Consider the following 20215-nt stretch of genomic DNA (forward strand, 5'->3'; position numbering starts at 1 on the left):
ACCCTGGGCTTGTAGGGGCGAACAAAAAATGGGGTGTGTTTCTTCGAGGTCGAAGATGATTTAAGGATGGAGGGGTGTATAGTATTTGAGACTATGTGGACCATGAATATCGGCTCAGTTGTTAGATCACCTGTCCAGTACGCAGAGGTCACGGGTTCGATTCTCGATTCAGCCCAAAATTTTCTCCTTTCCTATACACTACCATGCTATGGGAGAATAATGTTCCTTGTGATGCACAGAATTTATAACTTTTCAAGCCCACTCTATCTTTTCTAAATGAATGTGATCATTTAAGATAAAAATTTAACAGGCAGGGAGAAATTGCAACGGACCAGACCGGGATTCGAACTTGGGCCCCCTCTAAACCGGCTCTAGTCAGGTGCTCTACCAACTGCGATATCTGGCCACCTGCGATCGAACCCGGTCGACCGCTACAAAAATAAAAAGGAGTTATGTAATTTTAGGGGAAGGGGGACTTCGATAATTCAAATATATGTTGTTTTTAAAAAAAAAAAAAATCACGAATTACCTGTGTATTTTCCTTTATTGCGAGGTTATTTTTTTTGTTTTTGTTTTTTTGTTTTTGTTTTGTTGTTACAACATTTATTTCCAATTGAATATATACACTTTTATACATGTATGTGAATATTTGATGACGAAACATAAGTATATATTATTAATGTCAAGCATAAATATTTGGTAAACATATCTAGATCTTTGATATCATATCTAATATCACAATACCACATAATCATCTTGGCCTAGATGTATATATTTTGTGTCGCTTTCAGAGAGAGAGAGAGAGAGAGAGAGAGAGAGAGAGAGAGAGAGAGATTAAAGATCATCAATAATAATGGACCATCTCATCCAGTTGGTATTGAAATCTATAATTTTATTAGTTTCATATGCAATTTGCTTTATACTTTACATACTCTTTATTTCATTTATCAGACTTTTCATGTTCGATAGGCTATTTCATAAACACTCCTCTATTTCGTCTTTGTATTTGTTGTAGACTACTCATGTGATAGCAATCTTATAGACTATTGTATGTTACTTTTTGTTTCATTGTTGTTGTTTTTTGTTGTTGTTGTTTTTTGTTGTTTTTTTTTGCTGTTTTTTTTGCTTTTTTTTAACTTGTGCATGCCTAATCCTTTTAATATTCTCTGAATTTTTAGAATATCAAAACGAACTCGAGATCGTTTGTTTTCAGAAAAACAAAATCGAATTGTTCACAGTTCCCAGTTTCACATATGACAACACTTCGATGGATCCCCCCCCCCCCTTTTTTTTTCTCTCTTCTTGATTCGCCAACATACATATTTATCGTCCTTGTCCTGTATTGAAAGAGGAATTTTGATTGGTTGCCAAAGCCGCTTTTACCTGTGTATTGATTGGTAGATTATTGATCGAAGAAAAATGGCCTCCAGACAAATTTACTTACAGGTAAACAGTAAATTTCGATTTCGTGTAATGATGTGTTTTATATTTTGTCTGTAATGTCTACTTCAACGACGATTTAGTCTAGAAGCTGTTAACGGATAGAATAACTGTGTTTTCGACCCGTGCGCAATCCGGTGAATGTAAGTGGTCTAATGTTTACATTAGGGGGAAAATGACAGCTATAGAATTATTAGAAAGTATGTATTCATAAACCATTCTAATATCTCTTGAAGATTACATTAAAACTATTTGGGTTTTGTCCGAGTTTACAGCATTAACTTGGAGCTTCGGGTGTGGATAGTGTATTCTAAGCCTCAATCTAGGCATGCTCTTGCTGACCATAGGCCTATTGAATAAATATATAATGCCCTTAAATATGTAATTTATTTTTTTTTCGAGACGTAACATGTAGAGCCAGTAAATTTACAAGCATATTCAGCTCCGTGGCCTGAGTGGGTCAACAATTACCTAGACCCGTCAAAGTTAACAGTACAGTTATTTCACGCTCTGATTGCACTGAAAGACCCGTTAAGTATATAGATTTTTTGTTTGATCGGTGTGACGTCACGTGTTTTAAATGCCTTCATGACAGGACACGATCGATTTAAAAACATGCTGAACTTTTTAACATTACACCGTTAGGACACAGACTGGCGACTGTGATTCTGCATGTTGAGCAACTCTTTGACGTTTTATTAATTTGGATATATATTATGTGACTTTTTACAAGTCAGGTAGGCCTTTACCAATAAAACTATAGCTAACTAATTGCTTAAATGTATGATAAGGGATTTGTGTGTACATATGTTTATCATATAATTGCTGATGTTGCATATCATATTTAAAAGTTGTGATCATTTTAATGATTAATAAATCTATTTTCCTTAAATCAATGAATTTTAAATTAATTGCCTTAACAAGTGTTTCAGTTTTTGTTGGTCTTTAAATATGAAATTTTGATCTTTCAAATTTAATTTGACAGAGACATGAATTTATCTGATTTTAAGAGTTGTCGTTTTTAACCTTAAGAAATCTTGATTGTCAAATCAGTTAAATGATAACCATAAGAAATCTCGATTGTCAAATCAGTTAGATGATAACCTTATCATCTTGAGGATTTTGAAAATCTCCATAGATATATACCATTCAGATTGGTAGTCAGTGATTTGACACAACTCACGTCAAGGTTTCAAGCATTCTTAACCTGTGCATGTTATCAGAGAAGCACCTTAATATCGAAAGATCCCATGCCAATTTATCAGAGTTTTTGCTTCAATATTGACAGTCACATCCGCTTCTTAAGAAGAATCTTCGTTTGATTATAGATAAAAATTCAAAGCCCTAAAGTTATTTGGCAGTTCTCTGGGGGAAAAAGCTTGCTTTAGAATTTTTGAAGGACATGCATGTATGTATAAATTAATGCGATTTCAGTGCAAATCTTTTGAAAATATATAATTTCAATTCAGAAGAAAAACATAAATTGTTTATCAGAACTTGACGCTTGCCTTTTCCAGTCATTTGATAAAAGGGCTTTTGACATTTTAAAACATACATTTGTCTTTTATAGTTTGTTTACAGGAAGACAATTTTTTTTAAAATATATTTAAAGCGTCAAGTGCCTTTGGTTGCATTATAAAGATGAAGTTTTTAGTAATTTAAACAAGGATTTAATTTTTTATTCCCGTTTGATATATTCAACTGTTGGGATATACATTATTGATGTATAGACAGGCCCAGAATAATCTGATGCTTTGTACATTTAGTATTACACATACATGTATGCATATAAACTCGTGGATTTGATGTATATATTGGTCCAGGAGTTTTACAAATACTTTTTTATCTGCTAAGACAAATGTTTTTTGATTGGTGAAAAATGTTCCCATTTAAGGTGTAAAATGGTTGCATGTATCTATATCTATCTATGACCACATGTAATATTTATAATGCTCCAGGACCTTAAACTGAAAAGAATTAAATGAAGGATATTCTGTAGACAATTGGCTTGTTGACATTTTAAATCATATTCAAACTGAAATCTCAGCATGAGTGCTATTGAGCAGACTTATTTCATGGATTAGATTAGTTTGAAAACTTTTACCATGCTAGAGTCTGATATGTCATAAAAAAAAATCACACCCACACCCACCTCGATATTTATTTACACACTAAAAATTATGCACACAGATTTTATGCATAGTGCATGTTATGACTGCAGTATATGTCACATGACATAGTACTTGTGAACAACTGACAGTCTAGGTAGTGTGTGTGTGGTGGAATTTTGACATGTTATTTTGTCTGATATATTTTCATCAGCTGAGGCAGGTTACAGGTGTTCACCAAGAAGATGCTGAGTGCTGAATCTTGAACACTTCTCTTATCAATTTTAACAGGTTGGGAGCACTTCCCCTATAGCGAGATCTCGCTGAAACGCAATTTTCCCTCTTTAACGAGAAAGTAAACATCGGACCATAAACAGGTGTTTTGGTGTCTTTATTTTCAATATAATGGCAAATTCCGTGCAATGCTGAATAAGTGTGACACACACTCAACATGACGCGAATTGTCTCTATAAAATTTACAACACAGTCAAGAAATTTCATATCTTAGTTGTTGCGTAAGAGGGAAGCAGTCTGAAATCCGATGCACATCGTGAGTGTTTTTGTTTTGAATAATATATTTGCAGAAGTACCGGACATTTTAGCACTTTTTCTTCTTTTCACGCGAGACATGAAGAGATGTACTCCCCGTGTGTTTTTCTCGATTGTACGGGATATATTTACTCTTGCTAGAGAGGGATAATAAATCACATTTTCGCGAGAATATCTCGCTGTTGGGGAAGTGTTCCCAACCTGTTTAATGGTCAGTATCGAACCCTCTTTGATGAAGGCTGGCTGGCTTGTTCAGATATATTGATGATGAAATTTTTATGAATTGGTAATTTTAGATGAGTATATTATATATATTATTTATCAATGATTCCAACATTAATCAGCAAGTTTTGCTAAATTATCAGGACATTTTTGCCACAGTGATAAAACAACCTTCTTATATACTAATTCTTCTGTTTATTTTACTTGTCTATCCTGAATTGAAACTATTTTCTCTCTATTAAGTAATGATAGTTTTAGGATCTTCTTAAAACAGTGGTGGATCCGGGGGGGGGGGGGGGGGGGGGGGGGGGTTGCAACCGTCATTACATCAGAAAATTTTGTTAGAAATAGGCAAAATTTATGCATTTTGAGGGTTGAACACCACCCCCCTCCCCCATTGAAAATCAAAATTAAAGGTAGTACACGCACACCCCTTCAAACATTCCTGGATCTGCCCCTGTATAATATTTACTTTATATTTCGATTAATGAGTTTAATGTAAGTCTCTCATTATATATGTATGTAAAGTGCATGCATTAAGTTTTGACATCAAATTTTTAATATCAGAATTCGGTATGATTTTGAATGTATATAATTTCAGATGTAGACACAAACAGGGCACCAACATGTGAAGGAGAACTTCCGCCCGAGGACCTTATCAATCCAATCCGTCCATTAGAACATGCCCACCCAGGAGAGGAAACGGTCACCACCCACAAATGAGTAAGTACTGGTATACGGAGGACATAACAAATTCCATGGTTGTTTAAGGAGGTACTCTACATATCATCATAATGGCTGACTTCCTTTTAAAATATAAAAGAAAATATGAATATCAGCAATATTTGTCTATTCTTTTCAATTTCTATTGCTTAGCTTAGTAATTCAGTAGGTTAATTAGCATGTTGACTGCTAAACTGTAGATCACGGGTTCGAGACCTGGAGCAGGGGTTTTAAATTTTTTTCGGATTGCTTTCTACTAAAACTGTATTTTTTGACTAGATACAGTAAATTTGAAAGTTTTCAATTTCAAAATATTGTTAGACTACATATCTTCCGCTTTTCATCCATATCAAATTTCTCTGGTGTAGCATACCTCCTTAATAATATGAAAATGATTTTTTTCACCGACTTTTCTTGCCAGATTTAGTGGTTGGATTTGCTTACTCGTCGTATGAATCACCAATAGTGAAATTTGATAGTTTCGTACATATAATGTAACTCTTTAAGGCAGATCATTCCCATGATAATTCTTGGCTAAAATGAGTAGGAATGCCCATTTAGTGACCATAACTGGGTCAGAATAAAAGTCTGGTGGTGGAGGAAAAGTCGGTTGGTTTTTGCATGTTTTAGAATAACAATGTTTACATATCATGTTTTCTGAAACCTTAAAATTGAAGATCAAATATGTGTACTAAGTGGATGACATATTCACTTAGTTTTACACTTTGAATAAACAAAACCTGCTGGTCACACACACAGCCACACACACATAAGTGTATATGTGTTCACATACACACAGACACACACACACACACTTCACACAAACCTAAGATTTGGTGATTATACAAAGCCCTTGAAGTCTACTTCTGTTGTATCAGACATTTCAAGTTTTTTATCAGTCCAGATAATGAAATGTACTGTGAACTTTACTGGTCTGAGGAAATCTAAATCAGTCAAATCCTTCAGACTGGTAAATTTCAAGAACATTGTAGATAAAATGCAAAAATCTGAGTAATGAATTTACACCAAAAAAATTCCTTTAGAAATTATTTCTTGAAATTTCATCATGTCTTTTTGAAATACGTGTAGCAACAAATTATTGATTTGTAAAGTTTTTATACAAAGAAAGCCCCTAGCATTTTTTACCCAATTTAGTAAAGATTTCCTGATTATAATGATATATTCTCCAGTTACAGTATTGTCTATTTTGAAATCACAACTGTGTGAACCTGACTACTACCGTATAAAAATATCTGGTTCCCTGACACGACCTAGGTATAAATTGTATGTCAGCAATTATTGCCAATTCATTTAGATCTCGAGATCCTGTGACTGTCCGTTTCTTTCCTTTAAATATTGTGTTTCAGTCATAGAGGACATTTTAATAAACAGTTTTGGTTATAAACACTTTCCTGTTAACTACTATCTGATAAGGTCGTAGTACTTCGGTGCATGGAAGTAAGTGTATAATGGATAGGGCACTTCAGTCCAATGAATTGATCTCTCAGATTTCTTTTGACTTTGCAATGTGTATATCTACCAGTCATTTTTTAACATGTTTTAAGTAGATCATGAACTGAAACTCCATAGACCAAACATCATGATTATAATTAGATGTTAAAGTTCTTCAAATGCATCGTATTTTTAAAGCCTGCTTTTGCACGTTAGAAATAATCATGTTGAAATAGAATCAAAATATTTTTGGATTATAAATTAAGGCTGCATTCATTTGGTGTTTTTATAAATATAGGGGTTTTTTTGTTGTTTTTTTGTATAATTATTTGTATACAGATGCATTTATTGAATAGACTATGCGTCATTGAAATACATAAAAAGCTTATGTTATATAATCCTTTGAACTGCTAGGGGTTTTCCTAAATGTGAAAACAGGAGGAAAGTGAGAATCATATTTATATTAAGAATAATAATCCCTCCACCATGAATATGACCCTATGAAAAGTTGAGGGAGGGGGAGGGTCAATGGTTTCATCTGTCATTTGACATGGTCCAAATGAACTTAAAACTTTTTTTTTTATATAAATCTGATTAAGTTTGTTGCTTATAACTCAGAGTCTATGGATGTCAAGATTGCAGAAGATGACTCCATCAGCTGACAAAAACTGCAGTGACATAGGGGTTGAAAATTGCAAATTGGGAGAAGAAAAATGGTGGAGGGGATAGTGTTTTTTTACTAGTTGTACATCCATGTAGATACTTTAATTGTTTATGTCTTCTTTCTTTTTTGATAACAACAAAAAGCACTGATTTATAGAGAACTGAAGATTCGAATCAATATCCCTGGAACAAGATTCAATAGCGATTTGAATTATTTATTTATAAACATACAGTCAAACTGAAAAGAGCGATAGTGAATTTAAGCAACAACTTTTTTTTTTCCATTTATTGATATAGTACATGATGAAATATCACACACAGTAAAACATTGTATCCTGTGTGCATTTTTTGTTTTTGGTTAAATTGTATTACATTACAAAATCGTCGAATTTACTGGCATACACTACCATTTCAATGTAAATACTTTACTGTGGACACCTCAAGGCCATAAAGTAAAAATTTTGATTATAATTTAGATCGTAAAATTTATCTAGCACAAACTTTTTTTTTTTAAATGCTGGTTCATGAAAAATGAATTGAATGCAAACATATGCTGACAATTTTATTTGTTTATGAAAATCCTTTCAGGCGTTATTCATAGACTTATTAATAAGTTCTCAGTTTATGGTCTTCAGGCCCGTTTAAGCTTGATTATAAAGACCCATTCAAATATGTTAGAATTCATACAGATCTATGGAGAGTCCCCTTAATCTGCTTTATACAACTTACATTGTACTGGTCAGTATTTGTATACAGATATATACAGTGTATCCAGCTAATATTAGACAAACCAGCCACAATGAATTATGAATGTCAGAGTCCTGGTTCTGAAGGGTGTGGGGGGGGGGGGGATTTAGCAGAAATATCAGTTAGCATGCTTTACTAAGCTTTTCATCTATAATCAATTAGGATGGTATCGCTGCATGCAGTATTGACTTTGTAAATCCTGATAATACCTGAAATGGAACGTAATTAAGAATTTCCCCTCTAAACTTGGATAATTACTTTTTTCGCACCCCACATCGATACAATATGAAGTTGTCGGGTTATTATTTGGCTATATACACACAAAGACATATATATATATATATACATTTAGTATTCTTTTCATTTAGACTGCATGCAGACAAGCGATTAAATTAAACAGCCGTATATAAATTTATTCTGCTATTTGAGTTAGTTGAAATTTTACTTTGAAATATCACATCATGTACAATAAAAGGACTTGCATGATAGCCATATCCGGGTTTCCAATTTTATCTGTTGACTAGATTTCCATCATATAATTTAATTGTCATTGTTAGGCATGTACAAAATGATTTTGAATTCAAGAAATAAAGAGGTTTTTTCCCCCTTTTATTCATTATTCTTATTTTCATTTACTATTTTGGTATATACAATGTAGTTTGTACATTTGCCAGCATGCAGTCATCTTGTAACAGTGTTAATTACAGAATTAATCTAACACATCTTTAATGCCAGTCGATTCTTTTCCGTACAATATAAGGACTGGTTGTCACTGATTCAGAAGTACATAATGAATATAAACCAAAATAAACTTCTATTTTAAACACAAATAATACTGTCTTTCTAAAATTGAAATAGAAACTGTAATTTAATTCCATCAGCACAAAGACTGAATTCTTTTTGTGAGAATTCAGAGGTTTAAAATATTTGTGATAAAATCCTGTTTGTTTAATGGACCCTAGGTTAAGAACTTAATGGCTTATCCTCCCACAACACTGGGAGGTGTATGTATATCTAGACATTGGGTACACTTTGTCAAGGGCCAATTGTACGGACTATAAATGTTGGGGAGTCTTTAGTGCATATGACAAAGGGGTGAAAACTATACAACTGTAATCTACAATGTAGACGAGAGGATTTTCTTTGCCAATTCATTTCTTTTTTTTATTTGAAAGGGAAACCAATGCATCTGAGCACTTTAGTATTAATATTAGATTTAACTAAAGGTTCATATAGGGCTGAAAAATGAAAAAGCTAGGGGAAAGTTAATTTAGATAAAAGCATATTGTGTATGGGTGTGGCCTGGTAATCTTGGAGTGCAATATACACTGTGTGTGTCTTTCATTTATCTATACAGCATACAAAACTTTTAAATCTTTTAACTTTTAAATCATTTCTCACTTTTAGATACAAAATTCAATACTTTTTTTTTTTTAAAAATTTAAACATTATTTATTTTACGATCATTAAGAAATGAGTAGGTCTGCAACTTATATTAATGCTTTTCGTCGGCTTGCATTTTTGCGTGAAGGGGTCAGTTAATGTGGGAGGAAACCATGCAGAGTACCCAGAGGAAACCCACGTACGTGTGTGAGTGGCCGGCTACAATACCCTCTCACATACAACCACTGCTGATCCTGAGGATCGACCTCGGGTCACGCGGTGAGCTCGGGTCGCGCGGTGAGAAGAGAGTGCGTTTACCACTACTCTACCTGGACACGTTTTTATTTGAAAATCAATGAAGAAAATGCACCCATTAAATTCACCATATCCTTCCATATCCGGAAGTCCTATATAAGCAGATAAATTTATCTGAAAACAATCCTTGCTGTTAATGAGTAGGTGAAAACTGCATACTAGGATTTAAGGCTTATTGCATTGTAAATGTCATTTTATTCAGTTAATTCTTATATTTTACAGTGAATGCAAACCTGTAAGACAACTCCTGCAACTTCTAAATGCACCAGTAATCGGGCAACAGGTGAGTCAAATATAGGTCAGGTAACAGGTAATTATAGTATTGGTCAGGTAACAGGTAATTATAGTATTGGTCAGGTAACAGGTGATTATTGTATTGGTCAGGTAACAGGTAATTATAGTATTGGTCAGGTAACAGGTAATTATAGTATTGGTCAGGTAACAGGTGATTATTGTATTGGTCAGGTAACAGGTAATTATAGTATTGGTCAGGTAACAGGTAATTATAGCTTTGGTCAGGTAACAGGTATTTATAGTATTGGTCAGGTAACAGGTGATTATTGTATTGGTCAGGTAACAGGTAATTATAGTATTGGTCAGGTAACAGGTATTTATAGTATTGGTCAGGTAACTGGTAATTATAGTATTGGTCAGGTAACAGGTAATTATAGTATTGGTCAGGTAACAGGTAATTATAGTATTGGTCAGGTAACAGGTAATTATAGTATTGGTCAGGTAACAGGTGATTATTGTATTGGTCAGGTAACAGGTAATTATAGTATTGGTCAGGTAACAGGTAATTATAGTATTGGTCAGGTAACAGGTGATTATATGTGTATGTGTGTGTATATATATATATATATAATTTTTCACATTTGGATATACATGTATATATATAAAATGGTATTAAAGAAGAAATATATTGGGTGATCAGAATTCAAAGTGTAGTGTAAATGTCTATCATTTATATTGAAGAGCTGTTCTCACATTAGAAATGTCTTTGGGGGGCTGTCCTCACATGAGAATTGTCTTAAGTATCTCGTTAAAAGAACTTAGTACTTACTTATTATTGCTTCATCATTGTATACATTTACATAATAAATCAGGGTAGGGTCGACTTACAGGATATATACATTTAAAACCCCGAAAGATCTCGAAATCGCAGAGAATGCCAAAGTGGTGTATGTATGCTTAGGAAGATTAAACCCTTTAATTGTAGAGTGAAGGTGATGTGGGCCTGTTTGTATAAAGGACAATTTCACTATTAAAACTGTTTTCAATAGATTTTTTGTAGACACTTGGAAGTATTGCACAACTATTTTTGTGTATTTGCTCTCATATCAAAACGTTTAGGTTTACTTTACTTTTAAGGAAGGTTAAGATTAATTGACACATTTCTTGGTCGAGAATTTAGAAAATCAACAAATGTCAGACCGAATTTTTTTTAAAAACTGCATATATTATGTAAACAACTTTTTTCTCTTCTTGCATATGTATATAGTCTTAACCAATTTACATGCAAGAACATTGAAGTTTTATTGTAAAAACACTGCATATTTTCTAAATATTTTGATGGAATTGCTTTAACATTTTCATTCTCTGTATGTCTATATAAACAGCTGATACACTGTATACACATTGATCTTAATCCCAAAAAAATGTTAATTTTGAAATACCAAATAAGCAGAATTTTTAGCGAGGATTTAATTTTGGCATTATTAGCGAGGGTGTTGAGATCGCTAAAATTGAATATCGCTAACAATTTATTCCATATTGTAGAGAGTTATCTGTCTTGGAATTATAAAGTCACAAAAATTAGCGCTCGCTAAATATACATACCCATTGTTATGAACAAAATCGCTAAATGTGTTTCGCTAAAAATTCCACTCATTTGGTAGCACATATGACATAATGATGAAATCGTTCTTATTATGTATATCTTGTTATAATTCTCCACACATAACTTTATAATTATACTTTTCTATCATTGAACAATATCAACTCTATTTAAATTAGCTTCCTTCCATATCGTCAAAGAAAAGTGGGAATGACACTTATCAACAATGGCCCCGTCCACAGGCCAAAAGCGTGCAACACCAGCAACAATCCACAGAGAGCCTGGTCCTGGAAAAGTTTAAGTAAGCTTTTGTCTTTTTTTTTTACTAGGACCCCACATTGAAATTGAATGAACCCTGTAGAAAACCACATTGTGTGTCCTCTATCACTGTCATTGAAATATAATACCATGAATCATAGCTTTCAACATATTATATTGTATACAAAGGCAGTTGATGATTAAAGAAAGACGCCTAAAGATTTTGGGGTCATGAGGTCAAAGATCAAAGTTATAACAGACCTTTTACTATGAGAAGTTAAAAGGTTCCCAGCATAGACCTTTTAGATACTTATCCAAAGGCAGTTGATGATTAAAGAAAGACACATAAAGATTTTGGGGTCATGTTGTCAAAGTCACAATAGACCTTAGTTCTCTAACTTTACAATGCTTTCAGCATGACGAAAAAGTTGAAAAAATTTCAACATAGACCTTTTATTTTATACAAATTAGGTAGGTTATGATTATAGAAAGATTTTGTGATCACAAAAGATCATCAATCCAAGTTTGACACACCTTAGGGTGACACAATATCTTGAAAAGCTTACCATCAAACAGTTTTCAGATTCTAGAGAAAGTTAATTATTCATTAAGGTAGACACCCTCTGATAATGGGCATCTGTCTGTCTGTCAGTCCACCATCTCTTTCCTTTTGTGACTCAATGTATTGGACATATTTCAACAAAAAACCTTTCATACTGAATACAAAGGCAGTTGATCATTGAAGGAAGACACCTTTTATTTTAGGGTTGTCAAAGGTCAAGGTCACAGCATGCTTTACCACTAAGTTGACTTCATTTAGACCTTCCATATTGTTTTCCAGAATAGTAGATCCTGCAGCTGAAAATGAAATACATATCTGGGAAAAGAACATATTCATTTTTCTCTGTCAATACAAACATAAACTAGTACATGTAATATATGATTTTTAAAGTTCTCAGCAGGGCCCTCCCTGACTGATTCAGTTTTCTAGTTAGTCTCCATGATATAGTCGATGTATTTCCACATTGTTAATCCTATTTAGCTTACGGTACCAGTCCCAGAGACAGTTTGTGTGTCATCCACAACATGAACGTTTTTCGGAAGTCTTTTCGGCCTTGATCACACGAAGATTATGCTGTCTGTAAGTATAAATTTAAATTTTTGAAAAGGATTCTGTGATTTCATCCATTACATGAGCAAAGATTCACTTCTCTGATGACTGACACAAACACAAAAGCACTGAAAATGGGTGTTCAACAAAAACTGATGAAACCATAGTATGCACTTTGCATCATCCTAGGAAATGCTTTAAATGTAGTACTGTATGTAACTGAATTTACGTCTTGAATAATGAATATACATCTAATCTATGGGTGCTATCTCATTGTCTTTCTTAGGGACTGGATCAATTCGGCTCCTCCAGAAAACATTCTCCGACTGGTGACGTGCCTGAGGATCCTGATGAGAGAACCGGAATTCCAGAAAGCCTTCTACACTCTCAAGGGACTACAGGTTCTGACAGAGGTATAGTTTATCATGTAGCTGAGGGGCCGGACTTCTTCGATTTCCAATTCAACGAATATTTCCGTATTATATTTTAACGCCATAGCTTCTGGGGATGTTAATGAGATTGTTAGTCTAGTTTGAATCCGGTTCAGACTGGAGTAACTTTTCTATGATAAATTGCTTGTTCTGTCAGTAAGTACATGTACTTGTATTTACAGCTGTTCACCAAGGCCACCAACAGCTACCTTCTGTATGGAGACTCCCCCTATCTGGTGGACATTCTGAAGGAAATGTCAAGTGAGTGGATTCATCATTGGCTGTGTATACAGTAGAACTTATCTGATCCGACACACTGTGGGAGACAGATTTCGTGTTCGGATAAGACAGTACGTCAGGTTACACAGTGTGACAATCACTTGGTTGGAATTCACGGTGAAACAGAGTTCAGATTAGACAGTTGTCGAATTAGACAGGTTTAACTGAACATGTCAGATTAGACAGTTGTCGGATTAGACAGGTTTAACTGAACATGTCAGATTAGACAGGTTTAACTGAACATGTCAGATTAGACAGGTGTTGGATTAGACAGGTTTAACTGAACATGTCAGATTAGACAGTTGTCGGATTATACAGATTTAACTGAACATGTCAACATGTCAGATTAGACAGTTGTCAGTTTAGACAGGTTTAACTGAACATGTCAACATGTCAGATTAGACAGTTGTCGGATTATACAGGTTTAACTGAACATGTCAGATTAGACAGTTGTCGGATTAGACAGTTGTTGGATTAGACAGGTTTTACTGGATGTATTCCTGAAGGAGCTCTTCATTCAAAAGAATTAAGATATTAGTTAAGATTGCTTTGCATTTGATAATTTCTGATATAATCATAATCCCCTGCTTTCAGACATTTTCCAGAAGTTTGCTGCAGTAAATGAGACTCAGAGAGAATGGCTGATTGAATGCAAAGTACATGAGGGACTCCTTCTTCTTCTCCGTGGTCATGGTGATGACCTTATTGCACTACACTGTGCCCTACACGCTCTTCTTGCCTTAGCTCAATGGTAATTATGATGTATTGAAATATTGAAAGTAATAATTATGATATACAGTGATCCCCTGCTATATTGCCTGCCCCCGTTATAATGCCATTCCTGCATATCGCCAAAAAAGTTCAAAGTCTCGTTTTCCTCGCTATGTAAAACCTCGTTATATTGCCATCCCCCGCATACCGCCAACCTATTTGCAGGTACGATTTGGTCAATTATCGTTATAATCACACCCACTAATTATCGCCAATCAATGGCAGGAAAATTTCAGTGAGCAGGTTGAACCAATTATCTGCCATTAGTCCTCCAGATATCAAAGTTTGGAGCAGATAATAAGTTACGTAAACGATAATCATCTGAGTTCAAATATGCAGTATTGTTTTTGAAATCTGAGTATGGCGGACACACCGAAATCTAATAGCACATTGATGTAGTAGATAAAATTTGTTTGATTTCTTATGACAGCTGTACACCCCCCTCCCCCGATATAATGCCACCCCCGTTATAATGCCAAAATTGCGTAGGTACAAATGTTGGCATTATAACGGGGGATCACTGTATATAAATAATACTGGTAATTATTGTACATCAGAAACAATGTTAATTACGGTTAATTACGGTAGATATAACAATGCTAATTATGATACTTCAGTAACAATGGAAATGGTGATGCATCAGTAGCACTAGTCATTCTGATACATTAAAACTCTTCAGGATTTGGAAAATAACATATTTTACACGAGTAGCACATCCTGAATTGTTCTAAATTCTGGTAAAATTATTTCAAAGGAAAAGTGTTGTAAGGAGAGGACTCTTTCTTTTACAGTCCCAAAGCCCGACAGTTGATAGCAGAGAGAAGCTGTGCTGAAGATTTACTGGGGATCATAAAGGACTATGACAGTTTGTCTAAAAAGTAGGCCAAAAGTTTACTTTTAAACAGTGACATACATTTATTTGATAAATATAAATAATTGATTATTTATAGAAAATTCAAATTTTTCAGCATCATCAGTTTGCCAAATTATTTTAAATTTAATGAAATATTCTTGCACAAGATATATTTCTATTACGCATAATGTTTTTAATCAATTAAACCTATGACGTCACATGAAGGTGGAAAAATCATTTACAATATGTATACATGACATTGTATAAGCTTGAAATATATTTTTGTTTTTTGTTTACACATTTTGCTGATAATATACCAACAGTGTGCCGTCAGATTTACAATAGCATGCTAACATTTTTGTAGACTGGCAGCGAAGCTCTTACAGAAACTGTGTCATGAGCGTCTGTGTCAGGAGACTGTACAGGAACACCAGGGAATCCCAATCTTACTGAGCCAGTTACACTGTGACAATGTCAATCTTCTACTGCCCGTGCTGCAGTGTCTCATCCACATGTGTACCCACCCCGAGGCCAATAAAGAAATCCGTCAGATGGGAGGAATACCCACAATTCTGGCGCTTTTAAGGTCAGTACAGGGTCAAACACCTGGGAAATATTTCACGTGTCCAGGAAGTTTTCAGTAAAAAGTGCAAGTGAATACTGTATAGGGAAAATAAATCACGGTGGAAATTTTTGAAACTGAATACTATTTTTTATAACCTTTCTTTAATGCACAGTGTTTAGAAAAAGGGGGGCTTTAAAGTGATTCGAAGCTGCGAATTTATGAACCCACAAATGTGTCTAAAATGGGGAAAAAACGCAAAAATTACAACCCATGAAATTATTCCCCAATACAGTACTCCTACTCCGATATTTGTCATAACACTAAGGGAAACTGCTGTGTTAATCGGGATTTTTTTCCTAATTTTGCATCATTTTATCCTATTATAGGTTTGACAGGCATTTCGTGACGGAGCGTAGCGAGACCGGATGTGGAGCCGCGAGTGCGGGTCCCCACGGCAGATCTGCTACCGAAGATGTAAGAATGGATCATTTTACTCACATATAAAGAACAATTATCTTAAGCTAATCAAGAAAAGCACAGGTACAAAATTCATCATTTTTCTTTTTCAAAGACATGCATTTCAAAGAAAATGATATGAAAACTTTTTAAGATAAGTTAATTGTCTCTCTTCTTAAATCTGACAGATAATGATCAATAATGCCAAGGCAGCAAATGAAAAACCATCAGGCAGACAAAAGGTGATTTCTAGCCGTGGTCTATTGCCTGTTTTGCTGTGATCAAAATCATCCTTGCATGTCACCTTGCTGAAACAAATAGAACAATTCTGCGCTTTCTCATCATATCATTTAAACTAATATGCAGTCATGCATTCAGTATATCCATTTGGCACATTTCACATCCTACTAGACTATGGTACATTTGTAATTCCTCTTGAGTGTTGGAGTGTGCATGCACATCATTACACTTCTTTTAGCTTGAGTGGGGGGTGGGGGGGGGATGTAAGGGAATAATCAGAATGGTGCAATCATGGCATTAGATTGTGTTTTATGATTAATTGCTGTTAAATAAAAGACAGTTGGATATTGTATGATATTTACATTCCAATGTTTGTTTTCCTTTGATATCTCAACAAATTGAAATGATAGCCATTTCCTCGTGAGAATTTGCTGTATTGTGAACTATGCGTGTATAATCTTGATAAATATTGTATGTCTGTTTTAATGACAGGGAATTCTTTCAAAAATGAAAGTAGAATGTAATTTTCTGAAAATACATGAAGATAATACGCAAGATCGTAAATACCGAGTTAGCGGAAATCTCTTTTAAAGAAGTCTGGAAAAGTGTGTCGATCTTGGGCATTTTTTGTTTATTCAAAACATGGCATCGGAAGACGATTTAACTTCCATGTGCTTTTCACAATTAAAAGCATTTTTAAATGAAATGTGTGTAAAAACGTCTGGATACAGGAAAAATTAACTTCTGAATTTAGATCGTGAAGCTATATATTTTGACGCAAGCTCTTCTCAGCTTTGGGAATTTCCTGGCTGACAGCAGTGGGAAAAATCCACCACATTTCCATTAAAATCAATCAGTTGTGGATATTTCTGCGTATCATGTTCTTTCTTGAATCATTACTACAGTCTACTGCAATGCAATGATAGTACACCATTGTTAAAATCGGGTGAATCGATCACGACAAAAGTTGCAGAACTGGTATTATTTACCAACATGCCCAAATTCTCGCATACTCTGGGTCTCACGAGACTTTGAAAGGGAAAAGTAAAATTTAAAACCAAGATGGAAAAAGTAGTCGCGATCTTGCGTATTAACTGTAACGCTTCACGCTGGTATACTTTTCATGAAGCACTGTAACTGTAGTCTGGTCAGAATCCATGTGAACTGAAATGAAATGGATTGATCTTACATTTGAAAGGTATTATAAGGAATTGAACTTTAATTCAGGAGATTTAAAAGTCTTAGAAAATAAAGATAAACTTTTTTTTTTATTGAATCAGGCAGAAGAACTTATGGATCAGAAATACCAAGTTAGATGTGGTAGGTACATTGATTAGATAAGTGTAAACCAAATTTTATTCGCAGCTATTTTATTTCACAATTCACCTGTAGAAACTGGTTCATGGCAAGTAATTTCCGTGATCGAGTCTATGACAGACATTTAAAGAGTGGTTCGAGACAAGAAATATTCTCGACAACGAGGTTCTCGCAAATCTCGCAAAATTTTCTCACATGCGAATAAAAGTTGGTTTACAGCATACAGAAATGTCTGTATCAAAATTGAACAATCATTAATAATAATTCTTTTTGTAATGCTGTGAAATCAGTAATTTTCGTGAGGGTTAAACTTCCCATGTTTTAAGTGGAAGAGCATCTTTTCATCTTTTCAAGGTAAGGGATTTTGGTCAGCTACATTCTGCATAAAAGTTTATTTATAAAAAGGGCAAAAAACTCTTGATTTGAGAAGGTGGGTAAGGACATGCCTAAGATATCAAATCCATGAAATCAGGACATTGGGGTTATGTTATTTTTATATTATATATATATATATATGTGTGTGTGTTATCAAACTGCAAATATTTAAATTCATAAAAACAAAAGATTCCATAGAGAATCCATGATGTATTTTATTTTTGAGTCTGAAATTTCTATTTTGACAGCATGCTGCACAGCTCTAACGGAACTAGTCATGAACGATGCCAACGCCCAGCAGATAGTGCAATCTAACGGCATTTATATTCTGGGAAGCTTAATATTACCACGATGTGAAAAGTGCTCACCGGAGGAAACAAAACTGTGTAAAAGTTTACAGAAGTACAGTTTTCGTGCTCTGCGTTTTCTGTTCAGTATGGAGCGAAATCGACGACTGTTTAAACGCCTGTTTCCAGTGGATCTTTTTGAAATGTTCATTAACATTGGCCATTATAAACAAGACTTAAATGAATATAAACCATTAGTGGAGAAAATTAACAGACTACCTGTGAGTATTGTGTTTAGCTGTGATTTCAAATAGTTATCAAATATCCAGTCTAAAAATTTAACTGATGGACCAAGTCTACTCCAAATTGGATTGGGCCATTTTTTTTTTTACACCCATTCTATTCTTGGGGATGACACTTGTATGTACTACATAATTGTATTTTACAACTAAAAGTGCATAAGGAAAAGCAATTTTTCTTATGAACTTCCAAGCTAAGAAGGGGGAGGGGAGACAGAGCTGACTTTCCCAAGGTCTGATTGATATTACGATTCATTATACCCGGGGCCTAGTGTGGTCCTGTGGCACTTTGCATCGTGTAGGGGACCAGTAGACTAGGTCACTAGGATCAATGGGAGATAATCTGCGCAAGTTTGTAATCTCAGATCAACGAGATGTTACTTTGCGAGATTACCAGTATAAAGGATGGTTAATAGGATTATGGAAGGTTTTTTTTTTTGCACTAAAAAATCAGTCAACTTATGTGTAGGCTTGGATTTTCTCGGCCATAATCTTTAGAGCTCGCTACTTGAGCAGCCCTTTGGGCTATTTGCTAAACTAGAGTAGTTTTATTTTTTTTAATTTCCCAAGTATTGTACAAATATCAAAATGAAATGATATATGTCCCACTTAGCAAAATTGTGAAGGTCATGGTGGAGATGGTTCCAAAATTAGTGGCAGATCCAGAAATATTGGAGGGGGGGGTGCGACCCCAGATTTATACCTTATATGCCCAAAATAAGGTTGGTTGAAGACTCCAAAATTTAAAAAAAAATGACGCATTTGTTGAGAATATGCACACCCACACATATTTGCCACTACTGCCAATAGGAATGTTTTCCCATTGCAAATCTTAATGTTAAACTGAAAGCTTTTAAACAAAGAAAATAAGCATGATAGATCTGTACATCAAAGAAACATCGACCTATTGTCTCTGCCATTTAAAAGTTAAATTTTTAGACTGTGGCTATTTTCTTGTTTTAAGTAGAAGTAATATTCATACATGCAGTAATTAATGGTGTTCGTTAACCATGTTCACTGTGGTTGTTGTGTACTGAGAAAAAGAAAAAAACTTTGTTAATACCGTATGCATGTACATGTAATAGGTAATTTTTGCATGGGGAATATTTGTCGAATTTTCTTTTTAAAAAGAGGTCTGAAAATAATGGTTCTCAACTGCTTGACAGATTTTCATTTTACATAATTTATTTCAATTTTTTTTTTTTTTTTTGGATTATTTTGACATTTTAATGTTATAGCAGATTTTTTCTTCATTGCCAAAGTGTGAAAATTACCCAATATACAATATCATGAAGAAAGCTGTATTGCAGGTGAAGTGGATGCTGAAATCTTACGAAATAATCTTATTTATTTTAACAGCCTGATCTTGTGGAGGAGATTCGCATTAACATTCAGGAGACGAATCAGAATCGATCTCCGACTCGCCATATTGGTGACTATGCTGTGTTTGAATTGTTAGGGAAAGGTGCTTTTGGGTCTGTTTACAAAGTGTGCAAAAGGACTGCCGGCCAGACCTTCCTAGCCATGAAAGAGG

General features: G+C 34.4%; 1 protein-coding gene across 4 annotated transcripts in view; it reads left to right on the plus strand.

Moving 5' to 3' along the window:
• Positions 1 to 1115: 1115 nt before the first annotated feature.
• LOC125666369 (serine/threonine-protein kinase Nek10-like) overlaps positions 1116 to 20215 on the plus strand; it is a 33501-nt gene continuing 14401 nt past the window's right edge. Inside the window, exons 1-15 of one of the 4 annotated variants that reach the window (XM_056151919.1) lie at positions 1116 to 1583; positions 4921 to 5042; positions 9825 to 9885; positions 11619 to 11740; positions 12740 to 12838; positions 13095 to 13221; positions 13422 to 13500; positions 14113 to 14269; positions 15081 to 15167; positions 15507 to 15728; positions 16094 to 16181; positions 16352 to 16405; positions 17684 to 17723; positions 18344 to 18663; positions 20041 to 20214. In XM_056151919.1, the coding sequence (XP_056007894.1) occupies positions 5002 to 5042; positions 9825 to 9885; positions 11619 to 11740; positions 12740 to 12838; positions 13095 to 13221; positions 13422 to 13500; positions 14113 to 14269; positions 15081 to 15167; positions 15507 to 15728; positions 16094 to 16181; positions 16352 to 16405; positions 17684 to 17723; positions 18344 to 18663; positions 20041 to 20214 (1671 nt within the window). In that variant the 5' untranslated portion in view covers positions 1116 to 1583; positions 4921 to 5001. Of the gene's footprint in view, positions 1584 to 1610; positions 2178 to 4920; positions 5043 to 9824; positions 9886 to 11618; positions 11741 to 12739; positions 12839 to 13094; positions 13222 to 13421; positions 13501 to 14112; positions 14270 to 15080; positions 15168 to 15506; positions 15729 to 16093; positions 16182 to 16351; positions 16406 to 17683; positions 17724 to 18343; positions 18664 to 20040; position 20215 lie in introns of those variants that run through there. The other 3 variants (XM_056151917.1, XM_056151920.1, XM_056151921.1) reach the window with 3 other exon arrangements.

The sequence above is a fragment of the Ostrea edulis genome, chromosome 10 (assembly GCF_947568905.1).
Source record: "Ostrea edulis chromosome 10, xbOstEdul1.1, whole genome shotgun sequence".
Lineage (NCBI taxonomy): Eukaryota > Metazoa > Mollusca > Bivalvia > Ostreida > Ostreidae > Ostrea > Ostrea edulis.